The sequence below is a fragment of the Myodes glareolus genome, chromosome 24 (assembly GCF_982192425.1).
Source record: "Myodes glareolus chromosome 24, mMyoGla1.1, whole genome shotgun sequence".
Lineage (NCBI taxonomy): Eukaryota > Metazoa > Chordata > Mammalia > Rodentia > Cricetidae > Myodes > Myodes glareolus.
The window spans coordinates 14526718-14548378 of record NC_142049.1 but is presented as its reverse complement, the minus strand read 5'-3'; the positions used below and the strand labels follow the sequence as shown (position 1 = coordinate 14548378).

Below are 21661 nucleotides of genomic sequence, written 5' to 3'. Positions count from 1 at the left end.
CAGGTGCCCGGACCCTTGGCTGTAGGTTGACTTCCCTAGACACGCCAAACGCCACACCCTGGTGCTGACAATCAGGCCGGGAGGTGGCTGGTGCAGGGGTGTCTCGACTTCTGGAGCGCTGGGAGTATGAGTTGCTGCCTGGGGGTGGGGACAGTTCCTGCATCCTCCCCAGTCTTGGAGGGCTCATCCTAAAGGGAGCTCCATATTGTCTCCATTCTGCCGCAGGCAGTCCCATCCTGGGCCAACACAAACCTTCCCGAGACACTGCCTGGCTTCAGGGTCTCAGCCCTCCGATTGGTCTCTCAGCTCACAGACTATCTCTGGAGCCAGAGCTGGTTGGAAATTAGGTCTTCTCTGTTTTTCTTTTTTGTAGGCGGTGAGGGAGGCTTCTAGGATATTGGACCCTCTGTCTTTCTGGACTGGATCCCGGTGGCTGCTGGCATGGGTGATCTTCATGTGCCCCGGCCATCTGCAGGTAACAGGATGGGGGACACTGAGAATGCAGAGCGTGCTTGTCTTTGCATAGCAGTATGATTCCAGGCCGTGTAAGATGTTAATAGGACCAGCGTTAACACTGCGTCGGGAGAATCTCGCGCAGATAGTGTTGTGGTTGGTGTCTCTGTAGGCATCGTTCAGAGACCAGGAACTTGATACCACTGCGGACCCACGTACCACTTGCAACTTGGGGCTTGGGTGAACCCCGTCTTTTCTGCCTACGGTGGCTGTGTGCATGAGCCCAGCGAGGCTACACGGTTAGAGGTCAGGAAGAGGCTGATGCCTACACTAGGTTAGCCACTAAGTGAGTATTCTGGATTTACTCCGTTAACACAGCCCACTATGGTGCGGTCCTCTCTCTAGGACACTGGATCTCAGTCCTCCTAACAACTCCTCATGTTATGGTGACCCCCAAGCATAAAATTATTTCCATTGCTTTTTCATAGCTGTAATTTTGCTACTGTTATGCATTGTAATGTAATGCATATCCGATGGTCTTAGTCGCTTGTGAAAAGGTCATTCGACCCCCCCCCCCAGAGGGTCTCGAACCACAGGATGAGAAACTGCTCTAGACTCTTGTTTTTTTCACCCAGCCTGAGAAACTGAGCTCATAGATTGCATAGTTATTTTTCTACTTGGCAAACTCAAAGGAGAGCAGCTGGCACTGCCGAAGAGACAGTAGGGAGCAGTAGAGATGGCGAGAAATGGAACTCGGTTTCCCTTCATAAGAGCAGTCCCCGCTTCCCTCCGGTTTGTCATTGTTAAGTTGGAATGCAAACCCAGGATTGCTGGGCCTTCTTCCGTTTCAGGATAGCTGGAACATCCAGGTTTCTTCTACAACCCTTTGGTTTATAACAAAGTGAAATCCAGACAAATATGTTTGCAGCCAGATTCCGCCAAGAAAGTGTGTGGGCCCTGACCTCCAAATGCAGGGGAACATTTCAGTTAATACCATGTCCTGAGGGTGGCTGCTAATCCCGTGCAATGTCTTTTGTGACTTAGAACAAGACAACGCTTCCCTGCGGATTTCACTGCTGGCTGTGGTCTGTGAGCCCTCATGGTCTTAGCAGACAGCCTAGTACTTAAGGGCTTAAGTCTGTTAAACAAGCATGCAGGCATGGATGAAAATCTATACCCCGGGTAAACGAAGTAGAGGCCCCTGCGCCTTGCTGTGTTCTCTTGGATTTACTGCCTTTAAGCCCCTTTCAGTACTCCATCGATTCTGCGGTTTATACACAACTGGTTAGCAAGGGATATCATCCCCTTTATCCCATTTGACGGTACTCCTCTGTCGCCATATTTTAAGTGGATATATTTTTGTTAGAACAAAGGCTAAGAGGATGGAGAGAAGTTGAATAGTCAGGATCTCTGCTGCCCTTGCAGAGAACTGAGTTCAGTTCCTGGGACCTGGGGTAACTGCCAGCTCCTGAGGCCCTGACTCCCTCTTCTGGTTTCCAGGAGCAACTGCGCCATGCGTGTGCACTGCACCCCCATACATATAATTTAAAATAAAATAAATCTTAAAAAAAGTTAAGATTGAAAGGCATGGCTTAGGGATTTTTCTGGACAGCATGGTGCAGTGCAGTTATAAGAACAAGATGGTTTACTTTTCCATCTCACCAAAGGATCTAAAATAGAATCCATGAACTTCAGAGATATTTCTTCCTGGCCAAGGGGGCTGAACCTCCAAGACAGAGTATTTCTCTTTGTCCCTTTCCCTTCTAGACCATCTCTGTGTGCTTTGAATCTGTCTGCTGCCTTCTGTTCTAAGGGAGCGTTTGCCCAGCTTGAATCACTCAGTGACCTCTTTGGATTTTCCCTTCTCCGTGTGCCTGTGGCAGTGCTGTTTCTATGAACAGTGTAGCACACATGGAAGGGCATGACATACGATTCCCGGGCAGGAGTCTCAGCCATCCATGCTACCCACTGCTGGAATCCCAACACCACCACTGTTATGTATGGCGGGGTCAGTCACCTGTGCATCCCATCTGTCCTTACACTTGTAGAGAGGAGCCCACAGCAGTGCCCAGCACTTAGAGCTGTTTTCAGGAGGCAATCCATGGCGACATGAAAAATGGGGAACAAAACAAGGATGTGGGCAATGAATATCAACTCTAATGTGGCTGCTTGTTAGAGGTTTGAAATTAGCATTGTGCCTGCATATTCGGCCATGGAGCTGTAGGGGGCGCTCAAAAGACACGAGCCGAGGCGAGAAGCTGCTAACTGTTCTAGGTGGGGCTGGTCTCCAAGGAAGTTCTTGAAGAAGTGGACAGGGTAGCCTCTGATATTTCCGCCAGGCTCATTTGAGCTTTGTAAGAAGTTGTCCATCTGTATTATGATTTTAATGTTGGGATGGGACTGTAGGTGTCCCTCAGTTTTGCTCTCCTTGCCTCGTAAGTAGGCTACAAGGTAGTGAGTAGGAGACGAACAGATGTGTGAGGCTCAGCTGAAAGGGTATTTCAGCTGTCTAGGGTGCTTCAGCTAATTAATAAAAACGAGATTCTCCTTCTTAAACCATGAAAAATGTGAACTCTTATATTTGCTGGCTACAAGTTACTGTGGGAGGCACGGGGCTTGACCAAGTGAAGCTGAAGGCTCCTCCCATTCAAGCAGGAGGACCCTCCCTCCGCTTCCTGCCTATTAGGCTCCGGGCGCTTGCTGTTGCTTTGGGTCTTTCCTTAGCACCTGATTTTCCCAGCGAAGACAACAGTTGCTCCCCCACCCCAAGCCTCTATTGTTTTAATCATTATAATATTGAAGGAACCACGGGGTCTAGGGTATAGAAACCTCTGGGAAGTGCGGTAAGCTGAATAATGGCTCTCAAAGTATGTCCACGGCCTAGTACCGAAACCCATCAATGTTCTGTGCATGATGAAAGGACTTGGCTGTGCAGGTAAAGATATTGAGATCGGGGAGGCTGTGCCAGCGCTTCTCCTGAGTGGGACCCAGGATAAAGGAGAGGCAGAGTCTTCAGAACCTGGATTTCAGTTCATAAAAACTCCATTTCAGGTTACAACTAGTAGAACTATAGACACACAAATGTACATACATGTTTTGTTTTTGTTCTCTCTCTCCCTACTCTCTGTAGGTGCTGTGCGTGCGTGCGTGTGTGTGTGTGTGTGTGTGTGTGTGTGTGTGTGCAGAGGTTGATATCAGGTATCTTCTTCAATTACTCTACACCTTATTTTCGGAGATAGGAGTTCCCACTGTATTTGGAGGTTGCCGATTGGATAGAGTGGCGGGCCAGGGAATCCCCCCTTGTGTCCACATTCCCAGGACTGGGGTTGTAAGCAGGCCCTGCCACAGTCAGCTCTTCTCGTGGGGGCTGAGGCTCTGAAGGTAGGTCCTCACATTTGCACAGGGAGCATCTACTCACCGAGCCATCACCTCAGCCCCAGCTGCTCATATTCATGCTAGCTCCTCTCCCCTCCCCCCATTGGTTCATCATCAACTAGCCATTGATCCCCAGGAATACTCCAGATGCCTTTTCTGCTGTCTGTGCTCTGTACCCAATTGGCCATGAGTTGCCAGCTCAGAAGTATCTCTCAAATCTGTTTCCTCCTCTGGGTTTCCATGGACACGATGCACGTGAGGTGTAGAAACATGAGAGGAAGGGCAAAGGGGTAAAAAGAAACAGGGACAGATTGTGGCTGCCATGGGGAGGAGCTGGAGGAGCTTTGTAAGCACTAGGAAGCACAGTCTTCGGAATATCGTGCAGGTGGCGGGGAGCACTATCGGGACTCGGTGGGGCTGCTGGGGACTCACGGGGGCCTCGCTGGAGCAGATGATGCCTGGGAGGGTCCTGGCACTATGGTCCTAGGCTGTGGAGGTGGAGGGGACTAATTGTCAACAAGACGAGGTGAAGGTCAGAACCTTTAAGAACCCCTTAGAGGGGACAGAACATGGTAAGAGATGAAGCGAACTTGAGAGAAAACGAAAAGATTGAAAATCCTCTCAAGTTTTGAATTAGGCTTAGGACAAGAACTTGGAAGTTCACCTTGGTCCTGGGAAATGTCTAGGTTTGAGGGGCTGATGGGGATCGAAGAAGGTGGAGATGCAGCACGCGGGTTATGTAACCGTTTCTGGGAGGGAAACGGAATGACAAGCAAACTGCACGTCAGCATATCTGAACTCCACATGGGATGCTTCCGAAAGAAAGCAGGACGGTGAAGATACAAGGGGAAGAAGGGAGCCACAGTTGTATGTGATTGCCTCATAACGGGCAAATTAACAGTCCGTGTTCTCTCACTGTCCCTAATGGTCCAAAAGCTCAGGCCTAGCAGCTTGGAAATCACGGTTCAGGGTTTACGATTGTGATTACTCCTGGTTTATTTTTACAAAGATGCTAATTTCCAGAAATAGCATGGAAGCATAAAGCAATTTCCTCTCCAAGTATTTTATGCAATTACTTCCTGGAATTTGTCAGTGCTGAACAGCTCCAGCCAATGTATGCTATAAATTATTGTGGCCAGATTCGCAGAAACCCATTTGTTCTCCAAGTATTTATTTAATCCCTTGATAGAATTTTCCTTTGCAAGTGCTTTTAAAATCAGGAGGACAAGCTAGCATATTAATAAAAGTAATTTACAGCTTAGTAAAGTCCCCTCTTTTAAACTTACCTGTGTGCGTGTGTGTATGCATTTGTGTGTACATGTGTGTACGCACATGCATGTGTATGCTTGTGTGTGTACATGTGTGCATGTGTGCATATGTGTTTTAGAACTCAGGATGGAAGTGTGAGAAGTGCAGGAAAGAACAAAGGTTAAGCCAAATAGACCTGAATTGTACCCGCTTCTTAGGAGTTCCCTGTACGCATCTCTGACCCCGGAATATTAGCGTATATGTTTATTTAAAGAAGTGATAATGGACTGAAGAGATGGCTTAGTTGGCAAGTGTTTTGCCATTTGCAGCAAGCATGGGGGCCTGGGCTTCACACTCGAAACCCACATAAAAATTTCAGGCCTGACAGAGTATGCCTGCAATGCCCCCCAGCTCTGGGCATGGGGAGACAGGCAGATAGATCCCTGGGACTGCCTTGCAAGTCTAGACTATTTGATCAGCCCTAGGCTGATGAGAAATTCTTCTTCAAAATAAAAGAAGGGGATGTGATCAATGCCTGAGTAACAATATTCCAGATTAACCTCTGGCTTCCACATGCAATAACACATATGTGCACGCATGCACACACGCACACACACACTCACATACATACTTTCAAACACATGAAAAGAAGTCATATTACTCATTTTGATAACTAAAAAGTTTGAACAATGTGAGGAGTATTTTACTCTGATAATATTTACCGTGTTATAATGTTGCCTCATTTGAATATATCAGAGTTCATTAACTAGGTCTTCTATGTTGAGCATTAGGCACACTCTCCCAGATTCTCCTGCTGGCTGCAAAGATTGGCTGTAGCTGTGCCTGCAAAACCATCCTCAAACACACAAATCCATTGTGTATGCCTGGGATTATTTGATTTAAATAGAGTTACAGAAAAAGGTTCTTGGTTAGACATTGTTTTGGGATTAACTCTATTATGAAAATTTTAAGTTTTTCGATTTATATTATCATATTACCTTCCTAAAAGTGTCCAGACTGGTCTTGGATTTATTGTACAGTGGAGACTGGTCTTGATCAGGTGCCCGTCTTTTTCAGTTTCCCAATTTCTGGGACTACAGGCATGAGTCACCATGCTTGACTTAGTGAGATATTCTTAAAAATGCTTTTGGGCTGGGTGGTGGTGGTGATTAAATGCCTTTAATCCCAGCACTCAGGAAGGAGATACAGGTGGATCTCTGAAAGTTTAAGGCTAGCCTGGTCTTCAGAGCGAGTTCCAGGATAGACTCCAAAGCTACAGAGAAACTCTGTCTTGAAAAACAAACAAACAAAACCCAGAAATCAAAAAACATTTGGACCGTTTGTATTATTGCTTTTATAGATTTTATCTTTAAGGCAGAAGAAACTTGGGGCCAGAAGATGGCTCAATGGATGAAGTCCTTGCTGTACAAGCATAAGAACTGAGTTCAGGTTTCCAACCCCCATATAAAGACAAACATGGAGCCAGGCATTGTAATCCCGGCACTGAGCAGGGCAAGTGGGGACACAGGGGTCCCTGGAGCTCACCCTCTGGCTCGTCTTGTCCATTTGGTGGATTCCAGGTTCAATGAGAGACCTTGTCCCAGCAATTAAGATGGAGAATCACTGAGGAAGACGCTAATGTTGATCTCTGGCCTCGATCTACATGCACACGTGCACACACACAGGTTTATATACAGCACACACGCAGCGTTTGAAGTAGAAAATCCGTTTCTAAGTACTATCCATTTGTAAGTATTCTTCATGAACAAAGATTAGTCCTTTCTCATTTACATATTGCCAATAGTTTCCCAATTTTTGTCATTTATGGTGGTTTAAGAGAAAATGGACCCCAAAGGGAGTGGTAGGAGGTGTGGCTTTGAAGTGGGCGTGGCCTTGTTGGAGGAAGTCTGCTACTGTAGAGGTCTCATGTATGCTCAAGCCACACCCAGTGTCTCAGTCCATTCCCTATTGCCTCCTGATCAAGATGGAGCCAGCATCATGTCTGCCTGAATGTCCCCATGATGATAAAGGTTAAGGGTTTTTCCTTCATAAGAGTTGTCGTGGTCATGGTGTCTCTTCATAGCAATAGAAACCCTAACCAAGACATCATTTGTATTATATTTTATACGTGGTTTTGGTGTACCAACATTGAAACTTTTCAAACAGTCTGCCATAAGAGTCCATTTGAACTCCCTGCCTTTGCATCCTATTCAGAATTAATATCATGTTGAGAGGAAATACATGCAGACCTGAGTTTCCTTCTGGTCTTATTTTCTTTTTCAGTATCGAAACATTTCAGAATCTGTTCAATTATTTAATCTCTCAGCGGCCTCCTGTGCTAACACATACTTGGAAAGCTGTGGCCGCTTTGTAGCGTGCTTAGCCTTCTGTGGCAAGGCCTCTCTTCCTTCTTGGACATCTGATAAGTCCAGGTTTGTCTATTATTTGGTGAAATTGGGAACCCGGAGTGGTTCTTGGAAGAAGCATTCAGTGCCTCCAGAGAGGCCCCAGATGGAAGCCAAGATATGACAAGGTTCATGGGCTGGGAGAGGAGCCCTTGTGGCAAGTTCTTTTGGCTCAGTGTATACTGCGGTCTGCCACTGAGGGACACTGCTGGAGGCTGGGATGGGTGGAAGGGACGGGGTGGAGAGAGAACGCTGTCTTTTCTTAATAGGTTCGATTAGGAATTCTTTTCATGTCTTTATTGCTGAGAATGAAGGAAACATGTGAACGCGCAGAAAAGAAAATCAAGGAGGAGAAGCGTACGCTGCCTCGTGGTTTTAAATGGTTCTGTTGCCTTGGACGTGAGGTGAAGCAGGATAGACATGGTGGTGGTGGGAACATGTGGCAGAAAAAGCTGCTCACCTCATGGCGACCAGGCAGCTGGGCTGGGTAGGATGAACAAGATAAAGGCTTCCAGGACGTGTCCCCAGTGACCTACTTTCTTCAGTCAGGCCCCACCTCCTAGAGATTCACCGGTTCCCAATAATGGCACCAAATTTAATATAGTAATAGATTTGTAATTTATATTTAATTTGTAACATATTAATTTGTAATTAATATATTAACCCACTGATACATTCAGAGACCCCATGAACCGATAGTTTTCAGAAAGCTCCACCTCTGAATAGCTGTCTGGTGTCCAAGGCTTCAACACAAGAGCCTTAGGGAATATTTTATATCCAAGTCATGATGGCTGCGTTTTTGTTTTCTTTCCTTCTTCCTTCCTTCCTTCCTTCCTTCCTTCCTTCCTTCCTTCCTTCCTATTTCGAAACATCTGGGCATATTGATTTTGTCAGGGTTCTGTGCTGATGAACATTCTTCTTCTCCTCCCTCCTCTCTTTTCTTTATGCACCTTCTCTCTTGGGACCAGGAGGCTAGCCAGAGGATGCTCATTTTTCTCGGTGCTGATGGGAATGCACACTGGTCAGCCAGGCTCCCTCAAATGCCATTTCTGCGGATGTCATATAACTGTAGGGAAAGGAGGGGCTGGGGAAGCGCCCTCACCTGCCCGCCTAGTCTGCTTTCCATGGCTGTGAGAAAACACTGACAAAAAGCAGCTTGGGTGCAAAAGTGTTTATTTCATCTTAGATGTCCAGGCCATAGTAGTTCATAACCGAGGGAGATCGGGGCAGGGACTCAAGGCAAGATCCTAGAGGCAGAACTGAAGCAGAGATCATAGAGATCACAGTTTTTACTGACTGGTTCAGCTAACTTTCCTACACAGCCCAGTCCCACCTGACAAGGGATGGGACCTCCCAAAAATAGGCTGGGTCCTTCTACATCAGTTGACAACCAAGAAACTGGCTCACAGGCACAACCACAGGCCAATCGGATATGGACAACCTGTCAGTTGAGGTCCCCACTTCCCACATGCCGCACACTGCAACTGAAGCTACTCAGGATGCCTTCTCTGAGCTCAAGGCTAGTCACGTGACCAAGTCCAATTCAGCGTGCTCTGCTCTGAGAGACCATACATATGGGGCAAAGGTGAGAAGTAAATATTAGACAATTTCTGAAAACAGTCTACTATCATTACTGTGGGGTTTTCCACTGAGGTCCAGAGAGCTTCATTTAATCACTACGTACGTGGTCAAGACTTTTGGAAATTATTGCTGCCAGGTTTGGAAAAAGTAGACGACGATTACAGTCAGGGCTCGCTTTGCAATCTGCCTGAGCTTCGTTTCACGAGACAGATTTCCATACCAGATCGGTAGAAGCTTTGAGTCTTTTTGCCTGTCTCACACATGATCCCTACATTGAGCTCAAACAAATTCTGTAGCAGTGAAAACGCAGAAAGCAGCTTACCTGAGCCCTCTGAGTCCAATGCACTGTTGACTAAGATTCTTCCCTGCATGTTACTTACAAGGTTTCAGAAAACATCGCCATTTTATGAGTCATTCGCCCTGATATTTTTTCTCTTTTTTTTTCGTTCTACTTTATTCCAGTTCAAATGATTTCATGAAAAAGTGCCTGGCTAAGACGTAGCCAGTTTATCTCATGGCCCGCCTGGGGGCTCTCTCATTAACTGACCCTGTTCTCTGTTTACAAGTGTGTGTTGCAAGATTTCAAGACTCTAGAATGAGCTCTGATTTTGAAAGACCACTACTTAGCTGTAAGAGAACCACCTGTTGCCAGTGGTGGACGTGTAAACTTGGAATTCCCAGCATGCTCGCTCATCAGAGGTCTTCATTGCTGCTTAGATAACCACACTCCCTTTTAACTCTTCTGTAACATATGGAATCATATTAGTAGCTTTTCTAATATTGAAACTTTCTTGCGTCCCTGGCAGTAGCTATGATTGGCTATGGGGTATTGTGGGTTTAATGTTCCGTTGGATTGGACTTGAAAATATTTTAGTCAAAATTTCTGCACCTGAATCCATAAGAGATGTTAGTCCTCACGGTGTGCTTCGAGTTTTCATATCAAGGATTTGCTAACCTCATCAAAGGCATATACATCACACTCATGGAGAACAACAAAACTCTCCTTGCTCTGTTGATGACAGCACCTGATTCTACTTGGATTTGAGGGTGACAGAGATGAACATGTCCACACTAAAAGCTTTAACAGCATGACAGCAGTGCTCTCTAGGGCTACTAGTGGACAGCCTGGTAATAAAGAGAGTCTCGGGAGTAAACTACATCATTTCCCCTTTTTGTCCACTCAGCGTGAGAAGCAGAGAAACAACCCTTGAAAGTTTGAAAAGAACTTACCAGTGACATAAAAAAGATACAGAATGTTTTGGGGAAGTGTGTCTTTGGCAATTGCTTAATTGCTTAGTTTCTCTCTCTCTCTCTCTCTCTCTCTCTCTCTCTCTCTCTCTCTCTGTGTGTGTGTGTGTGTGTGTGTGTCTGTGTCTGTGTGTGTGGTGTGTGTGTGCGCAGCTGCTCACAGAGCCAGACAACAGACGTCAGAGTCAGAGGCCCTGGAACTGGAGTTACAGGAGGTTGTGAGACTCACAGCGTGGGTGCTTCTTCCGCAAGGGCAGCAAGTGCTCTTAACCACCGTGTCGTCTCTCTAGCCGGACAACTGCTTTCTCCATAGTTATTAACTTACACAAGTATCTAACTTCTTGTGCCTCACAGATCAAGTTGGGAAGGTTTTGTGTCCCAGAGACTTTCGTATGGCCAGAAATGAAACAGCTGACAGTGTGGGGCAAAAGAGAATATTTTCTAAGTTTTTCAAAATAATTAACTTATCGTGCTATGGATTTCTGAATTACTTCCTCTTTTGAGGATATGGCCTTGATGTTTTAATTTTTGGATTGTATGAAAAGACTTAATGTCACTTCTACCCTGAAGCTATTTAGAAATGTAACATTTTTATAAATTACTGTATTTGACAATTAGTTACAATCCTCTGAATTAGAGCAGGTGGTTCTCTCCACATTTCTTCATGGTACTCTTCCTCCCTTTCTTCCTCCCTTTCTCCCTCCCTCCTTCTTCCTTTTTCTGTGTACTTTGACACTGAGGAGCGATCTGTCTCCTAGTTCCTTGTGTCCTAGCCTTAGGAGCTCAGTTTCGCCGTTTGCTGGCCTGGCTGTTTTTATAAACAAAGACAACACTCTGCTTAAAAGTGTTAAGCAGGCCAAGCTGTTAGGTAAGACGGGATTCCATTGCCCTTCCCACTTCTCCTGTCTCTGGGTTGCTCGGTAGCTGTTCCAGCATTTCTAGTAGTGGCCCTCGAGCCATTTTACTCCCGAGACTCTCTTTATTACCAGACTGTCCGTTAGTAGCCCCAGGGAGCACTGCTGTCATGCTCTTAAAGCTTTTAGTGTGGACATGTTCATCTCTGTCACCCTCAAATCCAAATAGAATCAGGCACTGCTACCAACAGAGCCAGGGAAGTTTTACTGTTCTCCGTGGGTATGATGTGTATGCATAAATGTTGTTTGCGTGTTTTGTGCGTGTGGTTGTGGGTGTTAGAAAATGACTTCGCACATAGTCTTCACTTTCTACTTTGTTTGAGGTAGGGTCTCTTTGTTGTTCTCCGTTTCTCCGGGCTAGCTGATCTGAGAGCTTCTGGAAAGTTCCTTTTACTCCACCTTCCCATCTTGTTGTAGAATTACAGACGTGCAAGGAGGCACCTGATTTTGCACGAGTTCCAGGGATTCAAACCCAGACTGTCCTGCCTGTGCGACAAGCGCCTTCCCCACTTCGCCATCTTCTCTGCTTCCAGGTCGTGGAGCTCTAAGGACCGGTGTGGCTCACGGCGGAGCCTGTTTTAAACCGTGCTATGAAATGAATCTTCTGAATCTGTAGTCTATGAACGAGAGACCAATACACGCTAGAGTTCAAAACGACTAAACCAATGAAGGGAACTGTGGTGTGGTTGGAAACAAGACCTGCTGGCACTTGGGTGTGTCTGGAAGACAGGACTCTAGGTGACAAGGAGGATACCATCATGGGGATGTGTCGCTGGTGTGAAGGCACGGCCTGCAAATTCCTTCTTTCTTCTTGCAAGCTTGCTTTTCTTTGTGAGCTCGGCAGACAGCCCACGCATCTGCTGGGCCTGAAAACCGAAGAAGGTGCTAGAAAAAAAGTCAACCTGAGTGTGACTAGCATGGTCGCCCTGGAGGGGACATGGCCTATTTGTTGGCAACCATTTACTCGTGTGGGGAGAGATCGGGGTGTGTGGGGAGGGCAGAGCAAAGTTAATCCAATACCCCGTGGACACTCAAACCAAATTCCTTCCAGAGCAAACACTTCACATAGAGAAGGCAGAGCATCCGCGGGGCCCTGGTTAGGGGCACAGCTGCAATTAACCCTCCCTCCAGCCATGGCGCCCTCGTGGAGACCCTCCCAGACTCCGTTGTGTATGTGGGGGTCCGCACACTGCTCTCCCTTCTCAGGCCAGGCCCTGTGACCTTGGCCTCTGAGGGTAGCCTGCTGGCTTTGGCCTGACCCTGGAACCCTGCTTCCCTCTCTTGGGAGGCCTAGCATGTGGCAGGCATCACCATTCACAGCTCTGGAGGAGGAGCACTTGTGCTGAATGTTCTAGAAACACTTTCTGGGATGCATTCACGGCTTCCAGCATCAGAGCCAGGAGAGCGTTTCCATGCCCTGAGCAGGAAAGGGAAGCCTGGAGTGGCTGGTGGCTACACTCTAGCAAGCTCTGCTCAGACTTGTTTGTGAGAGGGTCTGTTTCTCTCAGTGTTTCCCACTGTGTGACTGGCCTACGATTGCTGATGTCTGGTGGGTCCCTATCAATGTACTTAGAGCCTGACACTTGGAAGATTACTAAACAGGCTTACAAGAGGACAATGAACCAAGCTATAGTGGGATGAATTCACCACTGTTTATTATGTAGTCCTACTGATAAACCCACTGAAAAGACCCTGAGGCATATCTGTGTACGTGCCGAGAAATGCCGATGCTATACTAAGCCAACCACGGGTTCTTCCTCAGTATAGCCCTGCAAGTTCCTAGAGCAGAACAGGACAGGAGGCGGCCCTGTTGGCCTCATTATTGGGTTTTCTCTGTGTTGTCAGATGCTCCTCTGTGATGTCCATCCCAGGACTCAGAGAGTGTATTGAGTAACCCTTGGCTCCCAAGAAACTTCCCTCGCCAGCACCACAGCGATGTCCTAGATAGCTTTCACAGGGTTTTTCCACTCTAGGAATAACCAGGGGAGGCGTGTACTTCAAAAGATGCATGGCACACGGGGCGTAGGCATTTTTTATAAGTGCCATGTGGAAGTACTCGCCACACTCAGAACTCTGTTTTGCTCTACAAGGCTGGGATTAGCACATAATTTAGAAGCTCAATTAGCAAATGCATTGATTGACAGTCTCTGATTGGAAACTTGTGTTGCTTAGAGGAGCTAATGAGAAAATGGAAATCCAAGCTTCAGACCGTGAGCCCATACTTAGTCCATCCTATAAAAGGAATCCTAGAACACCAAGAAAGCTAAAACTCCTTTCTGCCACCCCCACCTGTGGGTTGGGACCCCTTCGAGGGGGTTGTAGATCAGAATCCTGCTTATCAGGTATTTACACTATGATTCATAACAGTAGCCAAATTACAGTTATGAAGCAGCAGTGGAGTCATTTTATGGTTGGGGGTCACCACAACATGAGGAACGGTATTGGGGTGACACATTAGAAAGGCTGAGAACCACGGACTTAGAGGAAGGGGCACGAATGTTTGTTCACCTACTGTGTCCGCAATCCAGCATCCTTCCTCTGTCTCTTTGAGGTGTTCGGTACCTTCTCTAGAACATGGCCAGCCTCTGGTTTTGATCTGCACACTTGGGTGTTTGGAACAGAAGTTACAGACTTGGCTCTGGACAGCATGTGGCATCAGGGCCCGTGTTTAGCAGCTGAGTTACTCTACCCACCCCTTCCTTCCACACATCTTCCTGTATTCCTGTCTTTCTCACCTGCCATCCCCTTCCACGTTCCTCTCCCTTTTTGTTTTCTTTAACTGATAAATGTCAGCCCTATCAAAAGAGCCTGCCAATATTTGCACTAAATACGTGACAGTCACCCCCTCCCCTGGCACACAGAGAATGCATTATCAACATCTGGCGGATGCCTAGAGCTGGAGCCAATGTCAAGGTCAGTACATAATCAGTACATACTTAGTACATACTTAGTAACCCTCGCCCCCGTGTCAGTGTATGTATAGCCATGCTAAAGTCCAACTTGTAGAGGGCACACTTGAAAAGTAATGGTGATCGGCAATGATGTAGAATAATTACAGCAAGACATGGTTCTCAAAGTTACATGATTTTGGTCTCTTTGTTTTGCCAAATATTGGTTCTTGGGATGACCTAGTTGCTACAAAGCCCACAAAGATGATGTGAAATTAAAGACATAGGCATTGGCACAGCGCTGGGCTCCCACTGAAGGGTACCTTGAAACAGAGCACCGTGACACCATGACCGCCAATCATAGCCGAGAGAGGGTGCTGACTCGCGGGGCGGGGATGCACATAGTGGGTGAGCTCTGGCAGAAGGGCTGGTCTTCTTGTGGGTGACAGAGTGCTCAGGACTCTGTGTCTGTCATACTTCTCAGACTGACACGGTGTTTCAACTTCGAGGTTATTTGCTTTCAGAACGTTGCTTTTAACATTTTCAGACTGAATTTGGCGAGAGGAAACTGAAGCCTCAGGACTGATCCAGGGGACTGGCTCCTGCCCTGACCAGTGGACTGGAAGGAAAAAGAACTTGGTGTGTTTTTACTGAGCAGCAGTGTCAAACGGGAGAGGGATTTGGTGTTTGTTTACTGTACAGGGGAGTACGGCAGTGTGGTAGTCTAAATAATACTAATTGGTGTTTCCCTTGGCTTGGCCCGGACTATGCTGTTTACCTCAGATTTTCCGTAAGTGAACAGATGTCATCTAGTGACTTTTGCACAAATGTTGGCTTTCTTAGAGGTGAGCTAATTTTACTTCCTCGGCTACAAAAACATTGTTTCTCGCTCATAGACACGGCTTGCTTCTCATTCACTTCCCCCCAATTCTCTAGAATAGCCGTTCTCAGCCTGTCGGTTGTGACCCCCATGGGGCTTGAAAGGCCCTTTCGCAGGGGTCACATATCAGATACTTACATTATGATTCATCAAAGTAGCAAAATTGTAGTTATGAAGTAGCAACAATAATAGCTTTACAGATGGGGGTCGCCACCACACGAGGAACTCAGTGGATTAAAGGGTCACAGCATCAGGAAGGTGAGAACCACGGCCCTACAGCCTGGTGTCAGGTGGGCCACTTGTTTCACGGTGGAGGAAGAATGCCTTCAAAACATACCTGATCTCTTCTGGAAGTGGATGAGTACCAGGATGCTCTCTTGGAAATATTTGGCATTTGGCTACGCATTCATTTAAGGCATTAGCGGGACAGGTGAGAGGACACGCTTCCTCAGACCTGCTTTTGTAACGGTCGGGAGGCGTGTCCCCGAGTCCCTGCTCTGCCCTCGAGCAGGAATTACTGCTTCCTGTGAATGGTGTGGTGGGTTGAGAACCCGCCATTGAGTCACGCTGGGCTTCTGCTGCCCCATGCTTTCTTCTGTCCCCCTCCTTGTTACCCTTTAAGATTTAAGTCATCTACAAAGTCTTTCCCAATCTTCCTGCTGCCAGGAAGTCCCCCCTCATTGTGTTTGTCTTAGTTCTGACCCTGTTACTATGACAAAACACCCGGAGGGAAGCAGCTTCCGGGAGAAAGGGCTTCTTTGGCTCCCAGTTCAGGGGTGCAGTCCTCCATGGTGAGGAAGTCAGGAGGCAGGAGCATCACACGGCTGGTCCCATGACACTCACAGACAAGATGGGGAAAGCAATGGACACATGCTGTGTTCAACTCACTCTGCCATCTATACCGTCCAGGATCCCTGCCCGCAGTGAACGTGAAGATGCAGGTCCTGTGGTAGTTTGAATGCAATTGCTCCCCGATAAACTCACAGGGGGTGCAGCCTTGTTGGAGCAGGTGTGTCACTGTGGGGACAGACTGAGGTCTCCTTTGCTCCAGCTTCCCTCAGTGCCGCAGATCATTTCCCGTTGCCTTCTGATCAAGATGCAGCCAGCTCCATGTCTGCCTTCATGCTGCCATGCTCCCCACCATGATGATAGTGGACTGAACCTCTGAACTATAAGTCAATCCCAATTAAATGTTTTTATGCATAAGAGTTGCCGTGGTCATGATGTCTCTACCCAGCAAAAGAATGACCAAGACAGTCCATATGAATTAACCTAGTCAAGACACTGCCTCACAGGTGTGCCCAGGGACTAACTCATCCCTTAGAGCAATGCTGGGAGGTGCGTCTCCCAGGTGATTCCAGATCCTGTCGGGTTGACAGTACCAACCTCGCAGTAGTCTTCCTTGCAGCTGGGTTCTTTCTGTACACGGAAATTCCTTCTCTTCCTTGTTGGGCTTTGTCTGACTTTTCCTTCTCCACCCCTTGGTCATGGTCACTCCCCTCAGTCCTGCACAGGTCCTGGGACACAGTAGGATTCATTTGTCACTCCCTGTCTTCCTGGAAGAAGTTCAGGTTGAGTTGGCAGTCTACTCAGTGCCTCTGTGCCCTGCAGCGCTTGCTCGGCTGACTGTCTCACGGCCCTTCCACACCCATCTCGTATGTTCAAAACCCAAGCTTTCCCTGAAGGGGCAGCTCCAGAGGAAACGATGGAATCAGCTCTGGGTTTTGCCTCAAGACATCTTAAAGTTCTGGAGTACTGTTGAGCTGCTAGGACAGTTCACTATGATTTCAGGGGGTTTCTTAATCTGCTTTTAGAAAAACTACCTAAAATCCCTCCGTCATACAGTAGTATCTCAGGCAACACAAGCTCTAGGCTATGAACTTCATGTTGTTCATAGCCTTCATGAAGCTCCGCTTCAGAGCTTCATAGTGTAGTTGAAGTCTAAAGCAATAATTGCTAAGTCACAGTTATAAAGGATGGCTCTACACTAACCATTGGGCATCCCTGCTTATGTCTGATAGCTGTTCCATGTTTTTGAAATGTTGCCTTAGTTTATTGAATTGGCTTACTATGGAAATGATGCGAACCTTTTAATTGTGAACGGAATAATTATGTCGTGGTGATATTCTGGTTGTGCTCTGACAAATGAAGCTTGCCTGAAGATCGGAGTGTGGCGCTAGCCACTAGTTAGCCATAGAGGCCAGGCCGTGGTGGCGCACATCTTAAATCCCAGGACTTGGGAGGCAGAGGCAGATGGATCTCTGTGAGTTCAAGGCCACCCTGAGCTACGTGAGATCAAATCAGTCTCGAAAAGCAACAGAACCAGGCGGTGGTTGCTCACACCTTTAATCCCAGCACTAGGGAGGCGAAGACAGGAAGAGATATGACTGGGTGGAGAGAGGAATATAAGGTGGGAGAAGGCAGGAGCTCAGCACATCCGGGCTAAGAATTTCATAGAGGGAAGAACTAGTGGCCGGTTGCTCTGCTTCTCTGATCTTCAGGCAAGTTTATTTGTTAAAGCACAAACAAAATAACATCACATTAGGTAATTCTTTTAAGAATTAAAGCAGGGACTGGAGAGCTTGCTGAGCTGTTCCCTGGGTTCAGGTTCTCAGTACCTACTTGATGAGTCACTACCATTCAGTTCCAGGAATTCCGACACACCTGTCTGGCCTCTGTGGGCACTATACACATGTGGCACACACACACACACACACACACACACACACACACACACACAGAGAGAGAGAGAGAGAGAGAGAGAGAGAGAGAGAGAGAAGCAAAATGCTCACGCATGTAAAAATACTTGAAGCAGGTCAAATAACAGTACACCACACCCTCCTGCTCCACTTCTCAGCTCAGGAAATAAAACTCCGTCCACACAAAGCTCGGCCTCGTCTCCTTTCCCCCCACCTCGCTTCCCGGAGGATATGGTTATTTTAAAGTTTGAGTTTCTAATTCTCTTCTTTTTTTTAATATTTTTTAAATTTTATTTACTTATTATGTACATAGTGTTCCACCTGCATGTATGTCTACATGCCAGAAGAAAGCACCATATCTCATTACAGATGGTTGTGAGCCACCATGTGATTGCTGGGAATTGAACTCGGGACCTTTGGAAGAGCAGCCAATGCTCTTAACCTCTGAACCATCTCTCCAGCCCTCTAGTTCTCTTCTTTAATTTTGAACGTTTGCTATATGCCCAAACAAAACCTGCACAGCTGTATTGTCCTTTTAAAACCTTATAGAAATAGAACTCATGGAATTATATGAGCGTATCCCGCAACTTGATTTTTTTTTTTTTTTTCTCAGCACTAGCGAGGTTCATCCATATTATTAAACATAGCCTTAAGTAATCTCTCTTCTCTGTACTACAATATTTGGCAGCAAAGGACATCTAAATTTATTTTTATTTTCCCTTTGGCCAATTTCAGCTGAATTCTTTCTAATTTACTTTGAAAACTGCTCTGAGCATCTTTGCGTGTATTATCTGTCTAAGATCTTATCTAAGGAACTAAATTTGGCAGGCAAAAATGCTTAAACTTTACTAGTGATCGCTAATATAAATGTGCAAAGTTGTGATACTAATTTGTGGTCTATCTGCTAAATAAAGGGTCCCATTGCCATGACCACATGGCCCCTGACATAGGACCACTGGGTCTTGTGTTCCCATTTCACGGTTCTAAGATAGCATCCTTCTGGTGTTGCTATCGGTATTTCCCATGGCTGGTGAAATTTCTGTCATTCCATATTTCCACTTTGTGGTTTTTGACTTCTATGTTCTATGAATGCTTTTTGTGCTTTTTCAATTAGTAGTCAGCATTAACAAACTGACATTTTCCTGATTTGATATCTTTCCTCATATTACAGCCCGTATTTGACCGTTTTGTGGTGGCCAAAAGCATCCATTTGGATTTGAGTGTAGTCTTTTTCTCCAGTGTCGTCAGGGATTTCGAGTCCCCGCTGTTCCCTGATGTATCCAAGTTCCTGAAGTGTGGTGTGCGGCAGAGGCTCAGAAATGTTTGCTGGATGAGAATGTGAGCGGCTACCCATCTCGTCTTTTATAGTGTGCCTTTGCCGTGTGCCATTTAAAAATATCCCTTCTTAACTTGATGCCACCTGGTTCCTCAATGTTTCATCCTAAATGTCTAGTCTTTTCTTCTTCCCCAGCAGATTCATCCTGCACCCTGTGTGGCTTTGGTGAGAAGGAAATGGAGGGGCTTCCCGGCAGCCTCTGTTTTTTATTAGATAGCACTCAGACCTCGACCTCTGGGGCCTCGGGCTTTCTGCCTTAATTTTAAAAAGTGCTAGAGATGATTTCCAATACCTCTTGGGGCTGCTGGAGCTATTCAAATGAGCTGTGGTGTGCGTCTAGTTATGAGCCAGGATACCTCAGGCTCTGACCATGGGGGCGCCCCCTCCCTCACCTCCCTCACAGGGAGCCCTAGTAAGGAGGATGCCTCTTTTATCTTGACTTCTCCGAGTACACATAGACACCCCACGATGGGCTCCCTCCAGTCTCTTCTCCCCTTCTCCCTCCCAGTCTGGGCTTCTGGCTAAGCCAGGCAGCAGATGCCTCTGTTTTATAACCTGTCAGGGACCTCTGAGTGAACGCAGGTCAGCTTTTGAGCAGCAACACCATTTCTCCTGAGCAAGCAGACACTTTCCTTTAGACCAGATTTGCCTTCAAATCAGGCCAGGGACTGGTTTCCTCCCAGGTTTGTGATTGCCTCCCACCATTCCTCCTGTCTATAGCCGACTGCTCTGGTGGTTCTCAGCTGTGACTAGTGTCTTGCTAGGCACGGGGCAGGTCTGCAGTGACCATCAGACATCATCTAGGTATAAGATGTAACTATAGAGTCTGGCGGCCGTGGTGCACACCTTTAGCCCCAGCACTAGGGAGGTAGAGGCAGGTGGATTTCTGTGAGTTTGAGGCCAGCCTGGTCTACAAGAGCTAGTTCCAGGACAGGTAGGACTGTTATACAGAGGGAAAAAAAGGATGTAACTATAATAACCCTGATTTACTCTTGGCTAGCAGCTTCCAAAATGCAAGGTGTTGCATGTTGTAAGCTGTATTCAGCATTTTGGTTCAACTCTATGTTCTGGCATCGTGGGCTAACATAGTTGTTCAGGTCCACTGGGGGCTTCGGACGTTGTCATTTTCAGTCTGACCTGGTAGTGAGGCGTAGTGGGATCACCCCTCAGGCAGGGCGTCTAAGCCATGAGGTCCTAGTCACGTCTCATGAAGCCTCTTTCCTATCATTTGTTCAATCTCTGCATTGGTTACTTTTAAAAGTGTCTTTATTGTTTGAAAATTTCATATGTGCACATGGTGTGGTTTTGATCAAAATCTGCCCGTTTCCTCTCTTACACTTCTTCCCCTACCCCCCCCCCCACTATTCCCTCCCAGTTATTTTTAAACCCGCCGAGTTTTTCCATGGCTGCCATTAAATACATGACAAGTAACAGCTCGAGGGAGAAGAGGTTTATTTTGGCTCGTGCTTGGAGGAGAAAGTCAGTCATGGTGGGGAGGCTAGGCAGCAGGAGTAAACGCCGCCTGCTCACCGCTGGGTGCAGCAAGAAGCAGAGAAAGGGGAGTCTGGCATTTGTTTCCAGACCTCCGTCTCCAGGATGGTGCCTCTCACATTCATGGTGGATTTTCTCTCAGTGAATCCTCTTGGGGAACAGTTTATAAACATACTCAAAGGTGCTGCACCAGTGTTCTACTATTTCTTGTGAATGGTGTGTACGTGTGTGGGTACATGTGTGTGTGTGTATGGTCATGTATGTTTAAATATGTGGAGGCCAGGGTATTTTTCTCATCTACTCCCTTCTTCTTCTTCTTCTCTTCTTCTTCTTCTTCTTCTTCTTCTTCTTCTTCTTCTTCTTCTTCTTCTTCTTCTTCTTCTTCTTCTTCTCCTTCTCCTTCTCCTCCTCCTCCTCCTCCTCCTCCTCCTCCTCCTCCTCCTCCTCCTCCTCCTCCTCCTCCTCTTCTTCTTCTTCTTCTTCTTCTTCTTCTTCTTCTTTTTCTTCTTCGTTTTGAGACAAATCTCAAATCTCTCAGTGACCCTGAGTCCACTAATTTTCTAGATTGACTGGTCCACAAACCCCAGGGATCCTCCTGCCTCCACCTCCCCAGTGCTAGAATTACAGGTACCTCCCCCAATGCCCAACTTTTCTATGTCCCCTTCTCAGTAGATGATGATTTCTGTATAGAGTTAAAACTTTCTGATCCTGTTTTGATTGTGCAATGGTCCCTCATGGTCTCATATGCTAGTTTCTCACTTGAATATTCTGCTTGGGGAGGTGGTAGAACTCTAGCGGATCCTCACAAGGGCAAGCGGGGTACGGTGGTTTGGTTTTTGAGGCATTATAGACGGGTCCTATTTCCTGTCCATTCTCTCTGATTCCTGTTTGGTTTGGAAGTGAGAAGTCTTGGCCACACCCTATGCCCACCATGGGCCTGCCCGACCATGCGTTCTCCACTGTGATGGGCTGTCTGTGCCCTATAAACTGTGAGACAGTGAACACTCGCTCCCTCAGGTGGCTTCTTGTGAGGTGTTTGGCTACAGAAATAAGCAAAGGAGCCCATGTGTTTATACTCAAGGGAGCCTAGGAACTTCTGGGCCAGGAACTGCACATCTAGGTCAAATGTCTCTCACAGGTGTG

The 21661-nt window shown here is 46.8% G+C and overlaps 1 protein-coding gene across 3 annotated transcripts in view; it reads left to right on the top strand.

Moving 5' to 3' along the window:
* The window catches only part of Adamtsl3 (ADAMTS like 3), a 251825-nt gene that overhangs the window by 1671 nt on the left and 228493 nt on the right, over positions 1 to 21661 (top strand). For all 3 annotated transcript variants that reach the window (XR_015736267.1, XM_087901260.1, XM_087901261.1), the window contains exon 2: positions 374 to 475. Coding sequence is in view for 2 of the 3 variants with exons in the window: in XM_087901260.1 (XP_087757386.1) it covers positions 374 to 475 (102 nt within the window). In the remaining variant the exon portion in view is untranslated. The remainder of the gene's footprint in view (positions 1 to 373; positions 476 to 21661) is intronic.